The 21,795-nt window shown below is 39.8% G+C and overlaps 1 protein-coding gene across 3 annotated transcripts in view; it reads right to left on the minus strand.

Moving 5' to 3' along the window:
• The window catches only part of LOC143032415 (inositol hexakisphosphate and diphosphoinositol-pentakisphosphate kinase 2-like), an 86,801-nt gene that overhangs the window by 11,868 nt on the left and 53,138 nt on the right, over nucleotides 1-21,795 (minus strand). For 2 of the 3 annotated variants that reach the window (XM_076197157.1, XM_076197158.1), the window contains exons 3-7: nucleotides 16,835-16,978; nucleotides 16,252-16,392; nucleotides 13,149-13,239; nucleotides 5,635-6,107; nucleotides 2,060-2,161 (exon numbers count right to left, since the gene is read on the minus strand). In XM_076197157.1, the coding sequence (XP_076053272.1) occupies nucleotides 2,060-2,161; nucleotides 5,635-6,107; nucleotides 13,149-13,239; nucleotides 16,252-16,392; nucleotides 16,835-16,978 (951 nt within the window). The remainder of the gene's footprint in view (nucleotides 1-2,059; nucleotides 2,162-5,634; nucleotides 6,108-13,148; nucleotides 13,240-16,251; nucleotides 16,393-16,834; nucleotides 16,979-21,795) is intronic. The other variant, XM_076197159.1, reaches the window with a different exon arrangement.

A 21,795-nucleotide genomic window follows, 5' to 3' on the forward strand; every position in this document is an offset into this window, starting at 1 on the left:
TGAATTTACCTTGAAGCACTTCTGCCTGAAGGGGTGTTGCTCCCCCAATGGAACTTGAGGCAAGGCCACGGCGTAGCCACCACCTTTCAGTTTGTTGTTTTCAGTCCAGCTGGTCAGTAATGGAGTTGGAATTTGCTGGACGTAATGCTGCATAACCTGGGCATGCTCATTATCATTACCTATGCTAGAGCCATCATCAACCCAACTCTCCAACCTTGTTACATCAGAAGTACAACCAGCAGAATGGGTGGGGGGGGTGGTGGTGGACACTGGCAACATACTACCATGTACAACCTAGCACCTGTACCATACATCCACACAAAAACACATTCACAACCAGATCACAAAACAAACTCTTCAAAACAGACCATCTAACACAATACTCCACCAAACTCGCCCACAGGAAAATCCCTCTCAAAAGAAGCAAGCATCACACTAGTATGCTTGCATTCAAGACACCATCCAACTCTTAGGAAGTACTAGCATAGAATAGGCCTGGCCACAATATCAAACTCTTCCAGATGCAACCATCATATAGAGGAGACTGAATGCCTCATCTTACACTGCCCTACACCATTCCAAAAGAACATAATATTCCTTCCTTAAATGACCTACAGGCCTGCAAGATAGACCTGGGGCAACAGATTGATTGATTACCTATCCCACTGTTATCATTAACTGTGGTATTATCATTATGTGTACTGTTGTCCTTATCAGTACCTGTGCTGTTATTATTATTCCCTGTGGTTTTATACTGTACCTATGGCATTATCACTGACACAAATAAAATACAAAAGAGCAGGGCATTCCATGAATGTGAAGTGCGAGGGCACGCTCTCTGCAAGAGCAAGTAAGAGAGGGTTTGAAGGGCCCACAAAAACTTGTCTAATATAGTAAAGCATGGGACCAATGACAGGTACCTGCATGAAATGATCCTGGAAAATAGACAGTGAAGCTGGCCATTTTCAAAACCCATCAGCACCCTTATTTCCATCAGGAAGTGGAGCCCTGAGGGACTGGCATGGCACTAAGTCTCTGGAGTGGGACCAAGATTTCTATCAACTTCAACTATATTTCTTACACCTTATCACATATGGAGAGTGGACAACCAGCAACTGCTTCCCTCTCCCTACCTTTTTCAGTTGGTGACATAAAAACTGTCCCACATTGATACAACACAGACAACAGTCCAAAGTTTCTTCCCAGAGAGATCTGTGGGATGTTCAAAAGACTGTTGTCAGCCACTGTGGGGGTGAAGGTTATACATACATGCATATACCAAAGGCTTTTTTCCCCTTACAAGGGAAGGTTATACACATTGTGAAACTCAATGAAACCTTTGATTGACTGTAGCAGTAAATCAGCAACCCAAACTAGAAACTCAAATCTAACCAAAATTGATGGGAAAAAAATCACCGATTAAAATGAATACATAACCTTAGTCCCATTTCAATCCATCTTACTCTGCTTTATGAGCAATTTATATTTTGGCTAAAACACTTACTCAGGACTGCCTTTTGGTAGCCATGGCCAAGTGGTTAGTGTCATTAGTTAGTAAATGAGAGTGGTCCTGAGGAACCCATTATCTCTTCTTTGTATCTACTGCCACCATTACTGTTTTGTCTGGTGGTGCTTCTTGTTAAAACCATTTAATACCTGGTGAATAAGATTTGTGAGCAGTATGCTGGTGGACTGGTCTTTCAATCTATGTTAATCTGGTAAGGAAGGTATGTGATTTTTTATTCTTTTCCAAAATAATCTTTTCCATCAGTTTTATTATGGTGGAGGGAAGTGGAACAGCTCTGTAAGAAGCTGGAGATTCTGGCAGCCTGCTGAGTTTCAAGATGAGGTTGATATGTGCTCTTTTCCAGATTATTGATCTGCTACAATGAGGTCAATCCACTGAAGATTGCTGTGACAGCCTTTACTGCCTCTGGACCTACATGTTTCAAATGGCAGTTTGATATATTGTCTAGGCAGATATAATATTTATGCATTGTCATGATTGATAATAATTTGTAAATTCAAAAGGTAATTATGTAAAGTTCTCATACTTTACCTTGATATCAAGACCACCTGTCGGCAGGTATTCCTCATAAATATATGATCCTATCTTCCGAACTCTGCTTTCAGGGAAGTATCTGCTACTGCATGTTCCAATCTGATATGAAGAGCATTCAGTTTAAAGGGTAGATAGAGACAGAGATATTAAAATATATTATTATATATTATCACAAAGGGCTCATGAAAAAAATTCTAAGAGAGAAATATGTATATAGTCATATGTATATATCCACACAAAAGGACATTACCATTTTAAGGGTTTGCAGTCAGGAATACATAAATGAGGAAATTATGTACATCACCTGAGCATTTAAAAATCTGAAGTACCCAGAGGGCATGCTCACAACACTGCTATGGAAAGCAATCAAAATCAGAGAGATGAAAGAGTATGAAAAAAAGACAATTTGTGGGATCTAGTGTCCCCCATACCCCTTTCTCTCTCTCTCTCTCTCTCTCTCTCTCTCTCTCTCTCTCTCTCTCTCTCTCTCTCTCTCTCTCTCTCTCTCTCTCTCTCTCTCTCTCTCTCTCTCTCTCTCTCTCTCTCTCTCTCTCTCTCTCTCTCTCTCTCTCTCTCTCATGCTTTATGCTCAGTAGGACATTAAGGCCCACAAATCTGAGAATAGTAATTGACATGGTAAAAGAAAATTTGATATCTAGTAAAGGAGAGTACTAAGAAAAACAGTGATACAAGTATTGTACTTCAAATTTCCTGTAATGGGTTTGATAGAGCATACAGTGGTAAGATCTAAATGCTCATGAACTACACATCTACTAATTGGGAAAAACTACAGTACTGGTTACTGGACTAAATAGACAACAGTGGAAAGTCTCAGCAATCTGCAAAATCAACAAGAAAACTGATTTCAAGTGGACAAAAGTCACAGTGTCATGTAATTAATCCAAGAAGAGATCCCAGGACCATGATTTCGATCACTCAATTTGCTACATATATATTGCTACAGCAATTAAACAAAGACATCACAAAACTAAGAAACAAGAAGAAAAGAAACTGTGGAAAGAGTAGATGGGAAAACAACAAACAAATGTAGACAACTATAAAATCCATAACAAATTCAAAATCTAAAAGACTGTACGATGGAATCACCCAAGGAGCAATATGCTATTCAACCTCCTCTCAAATGATCTCCCAATACCAAATCCAGAGCATAATACCAAAGCCCTCATCAATGTAGATGATTTGACAGTAATAACCCAGCAAAGCAAATGCAAAATAGCAGTAAAGAACACCCAAGCTTAATGGATAAATTAGAACAGACTTCAAAATAAAAGATTAGAAACCTCATCCTTGAAATCATCAGTAACACTACTCACTCCAAACTTCTATGAATCAAAAAAGCATCCAACAATAAGATTAAATGACCAGACTTTTCCTGTACAAAAGAACCCCAAAATTCTAGGCCTCATATTTTGTGGTGTGTGTGGCAAAAAGTTGCCTGTTGGTGTTGGTGGCAGAGCCCAATTTCTTTGTTAGTTGCTGCAGCGTTGTCCATTTTCTTTGTTGGTCGCTTCCTCGGTGATAGTGGAGGGGGGGGGGCAGACACTTGGAGAAAGCATGGGTTGTCTGTTGGCATTGTTCTGTTGTTGGAGCTCCTTCCAGTGTAAGCCCTCTCATTTAAAGTGGAGTTTCACTTGTTAGTGAACTAGAAGGCAGACATCATCAAGAGGTGAGTCCAAATGAATAACAAGCTATCTAGGCCCTTTTTGTTGAAGAATAGTTCAACCATGGCCTCCAAAGTTATGGCAGACATGATCAAGCCATTTACTGGTGAAGTTGACATTGTTTCATGGTTGAAGAAAGTAACCTTTGTCACAAAGTTACAGGGAATAAGTGATTTGGCCAGTTTTATTCCCATGTATTTATCTAGTATTTTGCAGGAGGAGAGCTATGCTCATAGTAACCCGCAGTTGTATCTTTCCGCATCCAGTTCTTTCTTAAAATCATGTCTAGTTTTAGCACTCACTGTTTCTTTTTTCAGTTTGTTCCATGTAGTTAGTGGCTTCCCAGACCATATTAGTGTTTCTATGCAACAAGTTACAAATGTGATAACAATCTGAAGATGCAAGTAATGATTCAAGCAAGAAATTGTTTGGAAGAACAGGTGGAGCCATCAGTGGTTGATGAGAGTAATCAAGAAGATCTTCAGCATCCTTGAAGGAATACAAAACTGCCAGTTTTGGATGGCTGATTATATCATGGAGTAGGTAAAATTTCAGTTGGATTAATTTTGATGTCTAATTCGAGGTGATTTCTTTTTTCATGTTGTTTCATAGGTGACTCGTTGTTTGTGATCTTAAGATCATTGAGGTATATAGTGTGTTTGGCAAAAAGTTTCCTGTTTGTGTTGGTGGCAGAGCCTGTTCTCTTTGGTAGTCATTGCAGTGCCATCAGTTTTCTTTGTTGGTCACTTCCTCGCTGATAACGGGGTTGGGGAGTGGGGAGCAGACACTTGGAATTGTGATGTCCTGGAGAAAGGATAGGTTGTCTGTTCGTGTTGTTCTGTTGAAGGAGCTCCTTCCAGTGTAAGTCCTCTAATTTAAAGTGGAGTTTCACCTGTTAGTGAACTAGAGGTCAATGTCATCAAGAGGCAAGTCCAATTGAATAACATTTTTGACACTTGTATGGCCTTCACCTCACACATCAAAGAACTGACAGAGAAAATCAACAAGAAAATAAATATGCTAAATCAATTGCAAGCATAGGCTTTGGATAGCAGAAGAAATCTCTAACCACAGTGTACAAACAGTTCTTGAGAACCACATTTGACTATGCTTCCACATTGTGGTTTCCAACAATAACAAAAACACCACAGACACCTTAGACACCACATTAAAGTTACAGGTACACAGTTCAATGCAAGAGCCCTCAACCCTGCTCACCCATCTCTTTACATCACATAAGCATGTCCAACTGAATGCACTGAAAAAACTACACCAGCTGCATACTGTTCAAACATCTGCAACACCCTATCACCTGTACCACACAACACATCAACACAAAAATATTTGCAATCTGATCACAAAACAAGTTCTTCAAGATTGACCAACAAACTCTCTACTCTGTTGAGCATCATAGAAAATTTCACCTCAAGAAAAGCAAGAACAACTTTAGATGTCTGTATTGGGGTCACCATCCAGCAGTAGGAAAATGAGAGCACAAAATAAGCCTCACTACAAAAAACAAAATGCTTCACATGCAACCATCCCACAAAGGACACCAAATACTTTGTATTACTCTACTCCATCCTAGCCATACCCACAACCCAATACTGTTAGAAATACACTACTGTATAAGAAAACTACCACAAAATAACTTATGCCTATTGAAATATAATAGACTACAACTTTGAAATAGATGTTCACTATTACTAATAATCACTGCACCATCATGTATTTTATTTCTTAGGAAACTCAATCTAAAATCAAAGAATACCAAATTAAATGCTAGCAAATTTTATATAAATGAGAAGAGATATGAATATATCATGCATTACTCATATTTTTTTGCCCCTAATCTAACCTGATGTTGCACTTAAAAATAAAAAAATTTACCTTTCGGAACAACCGCTGTGAGCCGCCACCTTGAGAACTTGGGTAATAGATATAAATGTTGTGATCTTCAGCAGATACAGGCTTCTCCACAAAGGGTTTCTTAAAAACTTTACCATGTACCTCAATGCTGTCTTCATATTCTTTCAGATCTCTTGACATTAGTGAGGTACAGCTTTGTGGTGCAGAACAGTTGTTTGGCGAGATGATGTTTGGAGTGGTACATGTATTTCCCATACTGCAATCTTGTTTTATGGTGCACCTATTTGATGAAGTGCATTTGTTTGATCCTGTACATTTACTTTGTGTAGTACATTTGTTTGATATGCAACTGGATGACACCGAACAGGTTACTGATGGAGTATAGTCGTGTAATGTGTTGCAACTGTTTTTCATATTGCAGCTTGCTGAAGTACTACATCTGGTTGATGGGGAGCAACTTTCTATTGCTCTGCTGGTGTTCAATGAGGTCTTTTCTGTGTAAAATAGATTGCATTTAGATCTTCATCTCCTATCTATAATTTTAGTACAGTATACATACATACACATACCAAAAGGCCCTTTCCACCATATAAGTGGGGTAGCTGAGTCAAATCATACACCCATCCTACAGACATGAAAAAGATCTGAGAAGAATCTGTGATATTATGACCATTAACAAATACATTACAATAGCCAATGTTCACCTTTGGTATGACAAATAGTGGCATGCATTTTCAGAAAAATATTTTAAATCAAATTGATCTGGCTAGCAGACATTAATTAACTCTCACCACATAGTAAAAATAGTAAACTGAGGATATATAAGATTTTATGAATGAGCCCACCTGTGACCATAGTGTATAGTGCTTAAATGAAGCCAGCTGCTCAATAATAATTCTTTCTCATTCAATCATTCAACCAAGCTGTTGCCCCAGGTCTCTCTTACAGATCTACAGGTACCAGGTAAGGCAACAGCCACCTGATTGGTCAGTATGCTATTCATACATACATATACCAAGGGTTTTTTCCCCCTTACAAGGGAAGTAACCAAAGTCAAAAGGCATAATTCCACTCCCATCCATTTCACCCCCACCCACTCCATTCCCATTCACCACCCCTCCCTTCCTCTTTTCTTGGCTCCTCATGGAGCCAATATGTTACTCAAAAAAGAAATATTGTGTTGTCTGGGTATATCTAGGGTGGGGTAATGTAAAGCCGGGTCTACACTTGTTGCATTTCCACATATCGTATCATCTTTGTGTACCACCTAGTGATATGATATGGTGGAACAGGGTATTGTACCCACTTGTTGTGTATCCATATACAGCAGGCAGATACGCAACAAGTGGGTACAATACCCTGTTGCACCATATTGTATCACTAGGTGGTATGCAAAGATGATACGATACGTGGAAATGCAACAAGTGTGGACCTGGCTCAAGATGGGCTGACATTATCTTAGTACTAAATGGTGACCTGCGTAAGGCCAGGAATTTATTGAATATTAATTTTTGTTTATTTTCTTTTTTCTTGAAGATTCTATACACAAGCTCATGCATGTGGGCATTATAGCCCTCATTCCACTCCTCCATGACATCATGAGGATGTATTCGTATGTAAGCATAGACTAGGAAACTTAATTTTAGGTGACGGAGAAAAATCCCCACCCTACAGTTCAGGATTACATTAGAGGAATATTTTTAGGATTTTTAGCACATAAAGGTTACATCACAAAACGAGGTAATAGAACCTTGACTTGTATTATGAAGTGGTAGTCAGTGTTTTTATCCAGAGATTGAAGATGTTTGTTAGCCATGCTTTGTTTCATGTGTGGGCATGGATAGTCTAAGCTGAATCCCTATCCCTAAGAGGGGGATAGGGAGTGTAAACACCGATTATATGAATCTATTAAGTATGGTGATCAAACAAACAAAATCTTTTGTAATAGGCTATAGGAATATAACTGAGCAATTGTGAAAGGGATTGTGGCCAAGAGGGGTCTCTCCCAACGATAAAGTGACCTCTCCCAAAGATAAAGAAAATCTTTTAGGATTAGGTTAGGATAAGTTATTAGGGATAAAGTAAACATTAAAAATGGTGGCCGGATGGTTAGCAACTGTAATACCCAAATGTTTCAGTCAAGCCATTTGGGCCTCCACCATTCAATACTTAACCCCCATTAGGGCCCTTACTTTGGGGGGGGGGGGGGCATATGCCCTGGAGGAGCACATTCAGGGGGGCGGCGATTCTAGTCTGGACATGCTGCCCACAAGTCTGACAAAATAATTACAATAAAAAAAGGTCAAAGGAGTCCTGAATATTTTACAGTAATATATGAATTTTGTGTTAGAATCAACAGAATATGAAATATTTTTCCCTTATCCTTTCTGCAATAGGGACATTATATACAATTTTTAAAATCTGCTTGATTATTTCGCAAACCAATAGCTAAAACAGGCTGTAAGGGATGGTGGAGATGGAATGTGGTGATGAGGGAAAGGGCGGCATCACTGAGATCTTTGCCCTGGGGTGGCACTTTCCTGGGGGGGGGGGCACTTTGCCCTGGGGGGGGGGGTACTTTGCCGGGGGGCAGCACTTTGCCCCAGGGCGGCACTTGGGCATGTAAGGGCTCTGACCCCCATACACATTACCTCTTTTGTTCATAACTGTTTCATATTTAATAATCTAGTGTAAGGTATTTGGTTCATTTATAACAGTTTAAATCAATTGTGTCTACTGTGATAGAGAATATTACATATGATTTATTTTATTTTTATTACAATTTATCAGTTACATGTATATCATAGATCAGTAAATCAACTCATTATAAACTTACAATTTTCTTTCATTTACCTAAACTGGGTCATGCAAATGTAAGACAGAAATGGCCTTAAAAGGGGAGAATGTAATGAAATAGTATTCATTCAAGATTTACCACAAAGTCAAATTATATCTATAATTTTGGGGGTTTGGGATGGTGGCAGCAATTACTATTCAAAATAATTTGACTTAACACTGGATTTTTCAAATCCCCATTATATAGATATATCTGACTAATTGTCATCATCATTCGTGGTGTTCTTGATTGAACACTATTTTATAAAGGCGTACTATACATGTAGTAGTCATTCTGGCAATTCATATTTTGGATGCCAGAGGTGGCACAACACCTGAATACAGTTATTTACCTAGTTGTATTTTACGGGAAGAGAGCTATGCTCGTAGTGACCCGCTTTTGTATCTTTCAGCATCCAGTTTGATCTTAAATTCTGTATAGTTTTTGTACTCACAGGTATGGTTGTGCTTGTATGATATAATGGGATGGATGAGTAGGGTTGAGAGCTCTTACATAGAACTGTGTACATATGATTTTCAAGTGATGTTCTATGGGTATGGTTTTGGTTTGTTTGTAAGATGTTCTGTTAGATTGATTGTGGTGAAGCTTGTTATTATTCTCACTGCTTTATGTTGTATATTTTGTATGGTGTCAATATTTGTCTTCCTAAATGTTAGGAACTATACCATGGATGTACGGCCAAGTGTGGTTGTCAAGAATTGTTTATAGACTCTAATTAGTTTTATGCTGCTGTCCAAAGCCTGTGGTTACAACTGATTTTAGTATGTTCATTTTTTTGTTGATTTTCAGTCAGATGACACCCATCCCTTTTCTCCTCTGATGAGAGCTTCAAATGAGGCTCAATAACAGGAACTGTTGTCAGACATGTTTTTCCTCATAAAGTAAACAATTGAAAAAAGTGAGAGTGTACTTTTGAAATACTTTAATCACAAAAAGTTGAATTGGAAAGGAGTTGATAACAAATGACTGAGAATGTGTCTTGGTTTGGCATGGGAGTGTCACATATGATTAAAAAAAAAATCTGAAGATATCAAGATCATTTTATGTTCAGATGTGTCAATTTATGGAAAAGCCTAAAAGAGAAAATAATACACACTAAAATCATAAACAAATTTAAGGCTAAATTTGATTAATGGAGAAAAAGAGACAGAACCCTTTGAGCATAGCTCCTTTACTGTACATTACAATTAGGCAAACACAATTAATTGCACATCTCCAAATAAAGGTGCAAGGGATGATACTCTTGCTCCAGACCAGGGCCAAGATTGCAATAAACTTTTCCTATTTTTTCCTAATGTTTTCATATGTGGAGGTGACTGCTCTCCTCCTACCAGCCACTGACACAGGACTAGAATTAATTATGATCAATATTGTAAACAAAAAGATGAAAAGCAGAAAATTTGTAGCAGTGTATGTACCACCAAAAACATAGGCTTGGTCGGATAGCAAACATTCTAAATTACTGGAAGACACAATGAATGTGCTAAATGAGTTATTGAAAGAGGGTGGTAACATAGTAATCATGGGTGATTTTAATGCAAAAGATATAATCTGGGAAGAAATAATAGTAAATGGGGGAAAAGAACTTTGGAGCAACATTCTACTGAATATGACCATCGAATACACCTGGACACAATGGGTTAAGGAAAATACTAGATATAGAAACAATGAGGAACCGTCGAAACTAGACTTAATATTAACTTCTGAACCAGATATTGTGAACAAAATGGAGTATAAAACACCAACTGGAAAGAGTGACCATATACTAATAGAGTTTGAATTTAAAGAACAGAACAATGTAGGTAGGAATGATAAACATAGAGAAGGAAGATTAATGTACAACAAAACGGATTTTGTAAAACTAAGAAAAAAATTCCAAAACACAAACTGGGATAAATTCTCTAAAGAGGAAACAAAGATGGAAGACAAATGGAACATATTCAAAGAAAAGTACAAGGAAGGAATTGATAAATGATGATGATGATGATATGGTTTAACGTCACACACTCCCCCCTATCGGGAGGCTAGGACGGTGCCCCTCACAGAGGGCTTTGTAGCGTGGAATTTAATGAACCATGCCCTTGGTTCAACTTCGCCGGTGGCAGGATTCGAACCGCCCTCACCTTGACCTTCGCCGCAAGTAACGACGCCCTAACCCGCTCAGCCAGCGAGCTTCCATTGATAAATATGTACCAAAAAAGAAACAAAAAGAGATTTAGTGTTGATATAACAAAAGGTGTAGTGAGGCTAAATACAGAAAAGACCAAGCCTGGAAAAAATTGTTACATGTACTTTGCTGATGATGCCAAATTACTCAAGAGAGTAAGAACAGAAGAAGATTGCAGATCGCTAGAAGAAGACCTAGTCAAAATATGGGAATGGAGTCAGACATGCGATATCAACTTCAACATTAAGAAATGTAGCATAATGGAATTTGGAAAAAGCAAAAATAGAGTATCGGGTCAATATAAAATTGGAAACAAGGAAGTCAAAAAAGTTGATATAGAAAGGGACCTGGGAGTGATCATCTCAAGTGACTTGACACTTGATAAACATGTCAATAAATTATATGGAGAGACTTTTAACTTAGATCAATGAAAGTGGCCTTCGACTACATGGATGAAGAAATGGTTAAAAAAATAGTGGTTACACTAATAAGACCTAAACTAGAATATGCTGCAACACTATGGGCACCTAGCACAAAAATGAACACAAGAAAATTAGAAAGAATCCAAAGAGCAGTGACAAAAATGGCACCTACACTATCAAATTTGACATATGAACAAAGATTGGAGAAATTACATCTATCAACACTGGAATAGAGAAGAGAAAGAGGTGATTTGTTGACCATTTACAGAATTATGAAAGGGATGAAAATTCTTGATAGAGATGACTTATTAAAATGGGACAGAAGAGAAACAAGAGGACACGAAAAGAAGCTAAAAAAGGACAGTTACAGAAGAGACCTGAAAAAGAATAGCTTCCCACATAAAGTGATTGATGTCTGGAATAAACTAAATAGATAAAGAGTGAGTGCCACAACTATACACAATTTTAAGAATAAACTGGATGGAGAGAGATATGAAAATGAGTCACTAGAAGCATAGCTCTCGTCTCATAAAATACAACTAGGTAAATACATTAATTCAAAGTAGACAGCAGTCTTACATTTCTTCTTAACCCGTTGTGTACGACCGACGTAATATTACGTCACCTAAAAGGTTACCGCTGTGACGATCGACGTAATGATCCGTCGCGTAAGTGGCTTTCATTTGTTGCTATGTAACTTTTGAAATACCCGCCCCCTGAGCTTCTACCGGGTGTCACGTGATAGAGGAGTGATGGATCTTCCCAGGGAAGGAGCCTGATTGAGTTGCCAGTTTCCTAAACTGGTTCAATTTTACGGTAAACATGGAGGATGTATTTTCCGCGCCTCAGAATAAAAAGCCGAACGAGCGACGATTGACGTAATAATCCGTCACGTTTTAAAATACGAAATTAGCAAGAGTTATGACTTGTTTGGGTAAAATATGAATAGTATGGCACATTGGCATGTGTTATACCCACGCACAGTGTCTGCGCGCGCACCCCGACCACCCACGGCGCGACCCACGCACCCTCACCAGTTGACCCCTGACCTCTATTTTGTGCGTACTCGCTCGACCCCATTAGCGAAAATGCCGCGGAAATCACGTGCTATTTTGGACACATCAGCCAAAATTCGGGCTGTTTTAGATGAAAGTGCCCTACTAAGTGACAGTGACACTAGTGGTTCTGGTGATAGTGATTCTGTGGACGATAATTACCGACCCACCGCGCACGCACAGACATTGTTCAGGGAAGAAATGGAGGAGGATGCATCCTTGTTCCCTGGCATCCACGTTAATTTTTCCTCTGACGAGGAAGGAGGAGAGGAAGGAGGAGAAGAGGAACCGTCAACGTCCGTCAGTACGGCGGAGGCATACGGAAGAAGATCACAGAGTACCACACTATAGAAATGTTTTAGTGTGTAAATGAGTTGATTTAGTCCATAAACAGAATTTTTTTTTCACCTACCCCGTCGTCTCATAGGTTGCTCCCTACCACCAAAATACGCCAAGGTGACTTGTCTATTGATGTTTTTCTTACTATTTAGACCCAAATGAGTTGATTTAGCCCATAAACAGAGAAAAAAAAATTTTCACCTACCCCGTCGTCTCTGGCGTGACATTTTATTTTACCGCGATCGGCCGCAACGGGTTAAAGATATTTATGGACAGGTTTGAGGAATATTATTTGCTATAGAGATGGGAGCTTCCAGTCAGTGAAATTTAAGGCAACAATTATCATTACTATGTGTGAAATTCTATTTTTTACTCTGGTAAAAAATCCATACATCAGCATAAGCTTGTGGATATAAAATAAGGGTGCTGCAAACATATATGACACATTATCAATATGGACATTCCCAGTGCTATTCTTTAAAGTTACAATATCTGTAGCTCCCTGGAATGTGTGAAAAAGGTTTGGATGTTGATGCTATGCTGTAACTGTGTTGTACATATTTGCAGGACCGCCTGTTTTACCATATCAGGCCACTGTTACTGTATATCATGATCAGTTAAAGTGCCAGAAAATGTTTAGTGTTTTCTATTTAAAGTGTCCCTTTTTCTTTTTGTGAATGAAACGGTTACCATACCTGTTAGTGATGAGTTGGATCGCTCAAGGACTGCAAAACGTGCCAAACTGATGCCAGCCTTCTGAAGAATACGGTACACAGAACGTCGGTCCTGAAATAAAATTTTCAACATGATGCAGAGAAGGTTATATGACAGCAGAATACCTCATCCCTATATAAATTAAGATTTTCAAGTATCAATACACAATCACACTTATTTCCTGGAAGAATGAAAAACAAGATTGGTAATCTGAGCTATCATAATGGAAACAAGAGACTAGTAGAAATGGTAATCAGTGGTGGCATCAATCATGCTCCTCAAATCTGATAGAGTAACTAGCAAAGGAAAAAACTAAAGAAATGTCAACAGAAACTCGTAGTTAGAATTAGACAAAATATATAATCAGAACCAAAAAGTTCAAACAAAAATTTATTATCAGTAAATATAGTGTTTGTATATGAAAGAACCACAAAAGAACAATAATAAAATACTGACTAGAAGAAGTAATGAAGGTGGAGAGGGAAATAGACAATTGATAATTATTGTTGTCTTGAGTTTTACTGACTAGAAACCTGCACCCCCATTAGTGACTGGCAGTGGTCCCTGGGCATCCCCATCAATCTTTCTAGAAATAAATGTTGAACTATTATCTGTATTGTATTAGTTGGGACTGTTTATCACTGGCTTATAGTAGCAGAAAGAGGGGGGCAATCACCAGTTGTCAGTTGTACTTATGTGAAAAGGTAGAGAAAATAAAGTTAAATTTGGTAGGGAAAAATCTTGGGCCCAGTTCTTACATCAAGTGTTATGGCTGTACCTCCATAGAGTATTAATGGGTTTTGAAAATAAATGGCATGAAGATTTTCTCTGACAAGCATGCCAGTGTGGTCTTTTTGAACTGCAGGATTTTTGGATTTTTTCTGTGGGGCTTATGTATGTGGGTTGTTGTTGGAGTATTGAATTTGATGGTCTGTCTTCAAGGATTTGTTAAGTGATGTGAGTGATTATACAACATGATTGCAATATACAGGAAAAGCTATCCTATCATGGACTTCTGTAAATTTTTCAGTTTATTTTATAGCATTTTCTATATCTTTGTTGAAGGGTAGGGGAGCTTTTGTGTCTAGTTTCATCTTTCATATATTTATTTTTACTTATTTTTCATTTTTCTGGTGTGGATTTCAAGCTTTTTTTATATGTTTCTTTATATCCTTCAGGTAATTTTTTCCATGACTTTGGGACACTCTTCCATGCCCTTATCCATTCATTTCTTCATCTCTTCAAATTCTTGTGTAACCATTACTGGCTCTCTTCTAGTTTGCTTTTGTGCTATTGCTTCTTTCTACATCTGTAACTCTCAGGTGCCTCACACTTTTTTCATAAACAAGTCTTTTATTTGATTCTTTTCCCCTAACCTTTGGCATAATATATTTCTTCACAACCAAGTTAGAGTTTAAGTGAGATTTCCCTTTTCTCCTCTGTTTCTCTTGTATTCATGAATTACAGTTAAAGAATCTCACCAGGATTATGTAACAACTTTGTTCACTCATTTTCCATAAAATGTTGAGTCTGATATTTCTTTATATTCAACTTCATTCTAGGTCCTGATCTTAAGGGGAATGTACAGTGTACATTACCATGGTCTATGGTTCTAATGGTCAGATTTACTGTTTTAGCTTCTTCACAATTAGTCTCCTTCCAGGATTATGTTGTCACTTTGTTCAATATTTTTTTTTATAAAATGAAGAATGTGTCAGACATTTCTTGATATTTAGCTTTGTTCTTGGACCCATCTTAGGACATATGCAACATGAAGTCTTCCATCTTCCTCAGTCAGTCAGTCAATGTGCCATTTGAAGACTACTACAGAACATAGGTCTCACCTCCGGGTGAAAGTGAGGATGCTGAAAGGCATATGTATATCACTCCATTCCAGTCCCCACTGGGGTGCTTCTTGGGTGTTTCTGGTTCATTGTGGCACTATGGGTCTACTCTTCATTGCATCCATCATTGGACTCTAACTAGACTTATACATATGTAATTAGATGGCTCCTTCCAGAGCCATCTAATTACATATGTATAAGTCTAAAGAGCTAAGATGAAAAGGGGGAAGGTACATGGTTTTTGACTTAGCTACCTCCCTTGTAAGGGGGAAAAAGCCCTTGGTATATAAATAGAATTAAATGGCTTCCTTTGATCACCCTCTTCTAGCTTGTGGACACTTAATACTTAGAAAGATACACAGAATTCTGTAGAAATGTGATTCCATGATGTTAACATTAAGCAAAAATTGAAGGGGAAACTTCAGAAGAGACATACCAATTGACAGGCAGGAAAACAATTGTGTAGGCAAAGACATAAATTTGTGGGATAAGTTGACAAACATGATTGCAGTGGTTTGGTCACATGATGAGAAAAGAAGGGACTTATGTAGGGAGAAGAATGATGGATATGGAAGTGCAGGGAAATAAACAGAGAGGAAGACTGATGTAGAGGTGGGTGGACTGTGTAAAGGAGGACTTTAAACAGCAGGCAGAGGAAGATGTTCATGACCAGACAAAGTGGAGCAGAGCTGTCAGAAACATTGGACCCCACATAGAAGTGGGAAAAGATGAAGAGAAAAAAGTTTATAAATATAATTGAATTTAAGAAATAATCATATAAATTAATGCATACTGATTAAAATATTATAGGTAATAAGAAAAAAATATGCAATAATATTTTTGAACTAGCATGGTATATTCTGTATATATACAAACAAAGATTGTCCAAATTAGAACTACCAACCCTGGAACAAAGAAGAGAAAGAGGAGATCTACTGGCTATTCACAGAATTATTTAAGGGATGGAAGTCCTAGACAGAAATGATTGATTAAAGTGGGATAATAGAAAAACAAGAAGACATGAAAAGAAACTCAAGAAGGATAGTTACAGAAGAGATCTGAAAAAGAATAGCTTCCCACACAGAGTGTTGGGTATCTGGAATAAATTGGATAAGGCAACAGTGTGTGCAAATACTATACAAGAATTTAAGAACAAACCTCATGCTGAAAGATACAAAGATGGGTCACTATGAGCATAGCTCCCTTCCCATATAATACAACTAGGTAAATAGGTAAATACCTGAAGATCAAACTGCATCTCAAGATCATTGATGACAAAGGGTTTCCGGAGAGCAACATACTGGATTGCCTTGTGAAGGGGAAAGCCTGATGAATGAAAGCTGATGAGGACATCACACAGGGGCCACTTCTCAACAGGTTCCTGCAACATAAGTAGAAATTAGTGAGGGATTTCAAAGAAATTATACTTTTCCCTACTGTTATTAAAGGTGATGATGAAGAGCAATACAAAAGTGTCTGAAATTAGCAAAGATAAGGTAAGAAGAGTATTTGCCAGTTGTCATCTCCCCATGTGTGAAAAGTGTAAGAAATGCAGCCCAGAGACCAAGTGCCAGCCCCTCAGGCCTGCACCTAATGGAGGTGAGTGGGTTGATGGATTTTGTACAGGACCACCACAAGCAGTATATGTCATTGGTCTCCTTGTATCTCCACTTTTATACATGACTCAATGGGGCTACTACAGTGGTCTGAGTTTGAATCCCACCCAGGGCTGAAATAATTTCAGTATCACAGCACTGAGAGCTGTTACTCCAAGACCATGGTGAATCACTAAGCCCTACAATCAATATTTTGATTCAGCTTACCTCCAAAATTGTCTTCTCTGGAAATATAATGACATCAATGGAAGCCCGACGCTTGAGACGCTGTAAAATTTCTCTCATTGGTTTCGATTCTGCCTTTTTTTCCATAGCACATACTCCAACAACTGCACTTATACCACAGCTCATCTGCAAGGGTAAGAGAAACAAATGATAAAAATGAAAGTTCTAAATGAAGAATAACATAAAATTGCCCTGCCCCTGAAAAAAATGTAGCATTCGCAAAACAGTGTAAGTGTACATTTACCAAATTGTAATATACAGGAACAGAGATGCATTGAAGGTTATTGTCTCCATTTTCACCTAATTGTCATATACAAGAAAGGAACTATGCTAATGTAGCCTTGTCTTTTATCCTTCACTTATCATCATACATACATACATATACCAAAGACTTTTTCCCCCTTACAAGGGAGGTAGCCAAAAAACAAAGGCATAAAAACAACTACCCATTCCATCCCTACATATTCCACTCCCATCCACCCCATTCCTTTCCTCTTATCTTGGCTCCTCCTGGATGACAGGTCATCCCTCTATCTCACCCACTGCCCTGGGTCAGAAACAGTGTCGCAAGACAGCACATCCACAGTAAGGCCACTTCATTTAATTGGCGACCCCCCTCTCTGTCCTCTCATGCAGAAGAGAAGATGGGAAGAAATCCCTTTGGGTTGCATCAATTCATTTTTCACACATACTCCCTCACCCTCCATCCCCCACCCACTTCCCCTCATGCATCACAGCATCATCCATACACAACTATTCTCCATTGACCCCTAACTTCTGTCCTCTCCCATCCTTCCTCACTAGACATTTCCCTCTTTCACAATGCCTCTTTTCCCCCATCCATCCATCTCATCCTTGGCCACCCCCTCATATTCACTCCTTCGACATCTGCCTTCCACACCTCTTTTACTAATCTTTCTTCACTTATTCTTTCCATGTGTCCAAACCATCTCAATACTCTTTCATCAACCCTAGCTCCCAATTCCCTTTCCACCCCTGTTCTCCTCCTCACTTCCTTGTTTCTCACTCTGTTCAGCCTAGTAACCCCTATCATACCTCTTGGGCACCTCATCTCAAACACATTCAAACTCCTCCTCTCTTCATCTCTTATGTTCCATGTTTCTGACCCATACAGTGCTGTCAGCACAATCACTCCTTCATGCAATCTCCTCTAAGCATCCATTCCCAAATGTCTATTTCTCATTACACTTTTAAATTCCCCAAGGCATTTACTTGCTTCTCTCAATTTACATTCTATTTCCACCTCCTCTCCCTTTCTGGGCACATTCACACCCAAGTATCTAAAACTATTCACTTCCTCCAGTCTCTCTCCCTTAAGAGAGTGTCGCATCGCTTTACAGAGTAGGTGATTTTTTTTTTTTTTCCAAATATGTGTTTAATGAATATAGGTATAAATACCCCTTACATTAGTGTGTAATTCCTCAGGGTATTGTGTTCCATGTATATATAAGGCATAGTGAATATTTAAGGAAGATATAGTGAGCTCTATTCTAGCTCTAACTACATACATACATACACCAAAGGCTTTTGCCCCCTTACAAGGGAGGTAGCCAAAAAGAAAAAAGCATAAAAACCATTCCCACCCATTCCTTCCCTAATGCACTCCACTTCCCTCCACCCTCCCTCTTATCTGAGCACCTCCTAGATGACGGGTCATCCCTGCATCTTGTCCACTGCCCTGGGTCAGAGACAGTGTCGCAAGACACAGCATATCCACAGCAAGGCTGCTTCATTAAATTGGCAACCCCTCTCTCAGTCCCCTCATGCAGAAAAGGAGAAGACGGGGAGAAATCCCTTCGGGCTGCGTCAAATTGTTCTCACACATACTACCTCACCCCCCATCCCCCCACCCATTTCACCTCATGCATCACAACATCATCCATATACAACCATTCTCCATTCACCCCTGTCTTCTGTCCTCTCTCGTCCTTTCTCAATAGACATTCTCCTCTTCTACAAATCCCCTTTCACACCATCCATCCATCTCATCCTAGGTCGCCCCCTCATGTTCACTCCCTCCACATCTGCCTTCCATACCTCTTTTACTAGTCTTTCTTCACTCATTCTTTCCATGTGTCCAAACCATCCCAATACTCTTTCATCCACCCTATCTCCCAACTCCCTAACCACCCCTGTTCTCCTCCTCACCTCCTCATTTCTCACTCTATCCAGCCTAGTAACCCCCATCATACTTCTCAGACACCTCATCTCAAACACATTCAAACTCCTCTCTTCCTCTCTTATGTTCCATGTTTCTGCCCCATACAGTGCTGTTGGCACAATCACTCCTTCATACAGTCTCCTCTTAGCCTCCATTCCCAAATGTCTATTCCTCATTACACTTTTTAATCCACCAAGGCATTTACTCGCTTCTCTCAATCTACATTCTACCTCCACCTCCACTCCACCCTTTCCTGCCACATTCGCACCCAAGTATCTAAAACTATCCACTTCCTCCAGTTGCTCTCCCTTAATGCTCACTTCCAGTCTGCTGCCACTTTCACCCCTTGTACATCTCATCACCTTACTTTTACCCACATTTATCTTCAACTTTCTTCTTTCACACACTCTCCCAAACTCTGTCACCAACTTCCTCAGTCCCTCCTCTGATCCTGCTACAAGTGCAGTGTCGTCCGCAAACAACAGCTGGCTCACCTCCCACTTTTCTCCATTTTCTTTAAACGTCTCCAATCCCTGACCCAACACCCTTGTATTTACCTCTTGCACCACCCTATCCATGTATAAGTTGAACAGCCAGGGCGACATAACACATCCCTGACGAAGTCCCACCCTTACCTCGAACCACTCACTCTCTCCATTTCTAATCATGACACATGCTCTACTACTCTCGTAAAAACTCCTCACAGCTCCTACAAGCTTTTCTCCTGTCCCGTATATCTGCAATACCTCCCACAGTGCCTTCCTGTCTACCCTATCATAAGCCTTTTCCAGATCCATAAAAGCCCAAAAAACATCCTTCCCCTTTCCTATAGCTTTCTCGCATATCTGTCTTACCACAAAAATCTGATCTACGCAACCTCTATCCATCCTAAATCCACACTGTTCCTCGCCAATTACTCCCTCTGTCCCTCTCCTAATCCTCTCATTCAAGATCCTCCCATAAGCCTTCCCAACTACACTTAACAAGCTAATCCCTCTGAAACTACTACATTCACACTTGGCCCCTTTTCCCTTGTAAAGTTAAACTATACAGGCACTCCTCTAGTCCTCCAGCACTCTACCCTATCTCCAGCTAACATTAAATAACCTCACCAGCCAGTCTACCGTAACTGTACCTCCTTTCTTTAGACATTCTGCATGGCATCCATCCAGACCAGGTGCCTTACCTGCTCTCATCTTAACAACTGCCTTCACTTCATCCTTCCTTATTTCTCCTCCATTTTCCTCGCTCATCACTCTCATTTTCTTAGTACTTCCCACTGCAACTATCTTTCCCTCCCTATCCTCCCTCACACTTAGCAGCGCCCTAAAGTACTCTGCCCATCTTCCCCTTACTGCCTTCTCTTCCATTATCATCTCTCCATCTGCACCTTTTAACTTTTCTTCTCTACTTGATTCGCCTCCTCTTCCTCTCTTAATTTCTTTCCAAAACATCTTTTTATTACTTTCAAAATTTTCTGTCATACTCTTACCCCATTTCACATCTGCTCTCCTCTTTGCCTCCTTTACCTTGTGCTTTACTTCTCTTTTCTTTTCTTTGTACCTCACATATGACTCCCTCGTCCTATTTTGTAACCAATCTGTGAAAGCTCGCTTCTTCTCTTCTACAACCTTCTTTGTTTCCTACATCGCGGGTTTTTCAAATTATATATAAATTCAAATTTCGCGGAAATACCCGCCATACTCGCCAAATCCGCGAGAAGCGAGACATCGTTCCGAGACTCACGGTTCCTCCCGCAAGTTTACTTTTGCTTTGTGAAGTAAAATTTTATCTTTATGAAAACCCTTACGATGGCTCCCAAACGTGCTGCAACTTCTAAGGCCTCTGGTACTCAGCCTAAGCGGCAAAGGAAGGTAATGACGATCGCAGAAAAGGTCTTCTCGATATGTTAAAAGCAGGGAGAAGTTCTGCCGCGGTTGGCCGCCATTACAGCATCAACGAGTCGACCGTTCGCTACATAAAGAAAGACGAGGAGAAAATACGACAGACGGCATCGTTACTTCCTGCAATAAGACCATCGTAAAAATGGAACCTGCTCTTGCATTGTGTATTGCAGATTGTAGGAAGAAGAACGTAGGTTTGGATACCAACATGATCCGAACAAAAGCAAAGGCCCTTTATGATACCCTTGTGGCTGCTGCTGGACCTGACGACGACGGTGATGAAGAAGAGGACATCGACGACCCCCAACCAGGGACATCGAGTGATTCTCCCAAGAGAGAACGTGGATTCGTGGCCAGCAAGGGCTGGTTTGAGAAATTCCAAAAGAGATTTGGCCTTCGGAGTGTTCCGCTGTACGGTGAAGCTGCTTCTGCTGACACAGCGGCAGCCCAACGCTACATCGAGGAGGAATTCCCCCAGATTATTGAGGAGGGCGGCTATCTTCCCGAACAAGTATTTAATATGGACGAGACTGGTCTGTTCTGGAAGAGGATGCCGTCCCGCACGTTCCTCTTCAAGGATGAGGTAAAGAAGCCGGGGTTTAAGGCCCACAAAGAGCGCGTGACACTCATCATGTGCGGGAATGCTGCGGGCTTTGTGATCAAGCCCGGGCTTATCTATAAGTCTAGGAATCCACGTGCCTTGAAAAACAAGAAAGAGGCTCTCCTACCCGTCTACTGGATGTACAACACGAAGGCATGGATAACGAAGGCCCTTACAAACGACTGGTTCATCAACTGCTTCATCCCTCAGGTTAAACTGTATTTAGCTGAAAGGGGCCTCCCCTTTAAGGTGCTTC

This window comes from Oratosquilla oratoria, chromosome 13 (assembly GCF_046742065.1).
Source record: "Oratosquilla oratoria isolate Oo_2021 chromosome 13, ASM4674206v1, whole genome shotgun sequence".
Lineage (NCBI taxonomy): Eukaryota > Metazoa > Arthropoda > Malacostraca > Stomatopoda > Squillidae > Oratosquilla > Oratosquilla oratoria.